The sequence below is a fragment of the Myotis brandtii genome, unplaced genomic scaffold, assembly GCF_000412655.1.
Source record: "Myotis brandtii unplaced genomic scaffold, ASM41265v1 scaffold986, whole genome shotgun sequence".
In the NCBI taxonomy this organism is placed as follows: domain Eukaryota; kingdom Metazoa; phylum Chordata; class Mammalia; order Chiroptera; family Vespertilionidae; genus Myotis; species Myotis brandtii.
The window spans coordinates 2,086,663-2,087,988 of NW_005372102.1; the positions used below are offsets into that span (position 1 = coordinate 2,086,663).

A 1,326-nucleotide genomic window follows, 5' to 3' on the forward strand; every position below is an offset into this window, starting at 1 on the left:
AGGCCAGACAGCCGGACGGTGGACAGCCCTCCGGGGCCGGGGAGGGGAGCCGCAGCCTGTCGGGCCCCAGGTAAGAGCTCTGGCCACTGGGCTCACCCTCTGACTGCACTGGGGGCGTGTTGTGTGGGCTGATTCTCTGTCGAGGTGTTCCCACGGGCCCTCGGGGGTGGGGGGTGGAGGGGTGGCAGGGCCTCCTGGGCACGGTGGCGACATCCCGCCCAGAAATGTCCCCATTGGCCCCTGAGGACACAGGTGCCTTTCAGGTGGTGGCAGTGCCGCTCCCCCCCCCCTCGTCCGCTGCGTGGCCCATCCTGGCCCTGGTGTGACCAGCGTGTGGGTGGGCTGGACGGTGGTGATGGGCGTGGCTTTGTCGTTGCTGCCCCGAGGGTGCCCACCTGACCACTCGGCCACTCGCCCCCGTGGGCTGCACTGACCCTCAGTGAGGTGTGGGCCCCGGGCCGCCTGGGTGCTGGGACCACCCGAGATCCTCAGGGGGTGCTCTGGGCGCTGCCCTCCCTCCAGGTGCTCCTCTCCCCCGAGGCCCTGACCCATGGGCCCCAGCGCCTGGGCACCTCTGCGGACTCGAGGTGTCTTGGGTCCCTGGCTCCCCTCCCCCGACTTATCCAGACAAAGCAGATCACCCGGCCGTGCCCGCTCCACCCTTGACATGGGGCAGCGGAGGGGCGGGGTTCGCCTCGGTGGTTCCCACGGGGCCGTGGGTGTGTTGTCACCACCGGCAGGTCTCTCACCCGGACCCTGCCTGCAGGGCGCCCACCTGGCCTCGGCCGTGACCACCAGTGGGTGCTCAGCCTGGAGGCTGGATGAGGCCCTCTGTCAGGAGCCGTGGGAGATGGGTACAGAGAGGTGGTCGGCAGGGTGGACCGGGGAGGGGTCTTCACACCAGGGGGAGGGATCGTCACACCGGGGGAGGGGCCTCCACATCAGGGGGAGGGGCCTTCACACCACGGGGAGGGATCGTCACACCAAGGGGAGGGGTCTGTGGGTATAGGGCTCTGTGCTCTGCCTCCTCCTCTCTGGCCTCGTCCTCCCAGCACAGGTCTGAGGAGCTGGCTGGGACCCTGTGGTGTTGGGGCCGCTGCTGCTCTCTCCTCCGCGCCGAGTCCCCATGTTTGCGGCTGGACCCCATAGCCCGTGTGCCCACGACTGCCTTTCCTGGGTGGGGCCTCAGTCACTCCCCACCCCTCCCCCAGCCCTGGGTACTTCCTGGCTCCATAGATTGGCTTGTTCCGGACACTTCACATAAACAGAATCACACAATAAGTGACCTTTGGTGTCTGGCTTTTTAAAAAGTGCATCTTCATTGTT

The 1,326-nt window shown here is 67.5% G+C and overlaps 1 protein-coding gene across 1 annotated transcript in view; it reads left to right on the forward strand.

The window, feature by feature from the left end:
• LOC102252393 (lateral signaling target protein 2 homolog) overlaps window positions 1–1,326 on the forward strand; it is a 36,434-nt gene that overhangs the window by 5,119 nt on the left and 29,989 nt on the right. Inside the window, exon 4 of the mRNA XM_014533457.1 lies at window positions 1–70. Coding sequence (XP_014388943.1) covers window positions 1–70 — 70 coding nt within the window. The remainder of the gene's footprint in view (window positions 71–1,326) is intronic.